General features: G+C 63.0%; 1 protein-coding gene across 1 annotated transcript in view; it reads left to right on the plus strand.

Moving 5' to 3' along the window:
* Positions 1-377, plus strand: part of LOC105004595 (collagen alpha-1(X) chain-like) — a 21,734-nt gene extending 21,357 nt beyond the window's left edge. The window contains exon 5 of the mRNA XM_010862250.1: positions 204-377. Within this exon, the coding sequence (XP_010860552.1) occupies positions 204-377 (174 nt within the window). The remainder of the gene's footprint in view (positions 1-203) is intronic.
* Positions 378-738: the final 361 nt, after the last annotated feature.

The raw sequence follows: 738 nt of genomic DNA on the forward strand, positions 1-738 counted from the left end.
CAGGAAGGGGACGACAGAGGATGAGACGGTTGGATGGCATCACTGACTCGATGGACGTGAGTCTCAGTGAACTCCGGGAGTTGGTGATGGACAGGCAGGCCTGGCGTGCTGCGATTCATGGGGTCGCAAAGAGTCGGACACGACTGAGCGACTGATCTGATCTGACGTAAATTACGGAATGCTGATCTGCCCTTGTGCCAAAGCCAAGACAGGCTCCTAGGATGGGTAGAAGTCTGCAGCCAGAAAGTCGCTATCTTCCGGGCCGCGTCCCAGCGGGCGCAGGGGAGAGTAGCCACTACGTCCCACCTAATGGGGCATTGCCCGCCCGCGGACGTAGTGCGCCGGAAGCTGCCGCGCGGTACCGGAAGCGGGGGTGAAACCGGAAGCGGACGTGAAACCGGAAGTGGGCAGGCGCGACTCCCTCTGGAGAGACGGAACGCCTTTAGTTCTGCCCCGGTCCTTGCGGCGGAAGAGGTGAAAAGTCAGCACTGAGAGTTATACGACATGGCGCTAGCCGTGCGCTTTTGGTGCCTTTTCCCTGTGGGACGTAGCGCCGCCTGGGGACTTAGACTTCCGGCAGGTGCTGCCGGCAGCCGGGGGCAGCGCGTTCCTTGGCGACTCGGCGCCTCTGAGGTACCTTCGCTGCCCCAGCTCTCCCGCTTTCCTCCCCTAGCGACCGTTCTCCGGCGGCGCCTTCCTTCTTGAGGCCCGGGGGCCCCGCGTCGCCTTAGGGTGTGT

Source organism: Bison bison, unplaced genomic scaffold, assembly GCF_000754665.1.
Source record: "Bison bison bison isolate TAMUID 2011002044 unplaced genomic scaffold, Bison_UMD1.0 scf7180017858048, whole genome shotgun sequence".
In the NCBI taxonomy this organism is placed as follows: domain Eukaryota; kingdom Metazoa; phylum Chordata; class Mammalia; order Artiodactyla; family Bovidae; genus Bison; species Bison bison.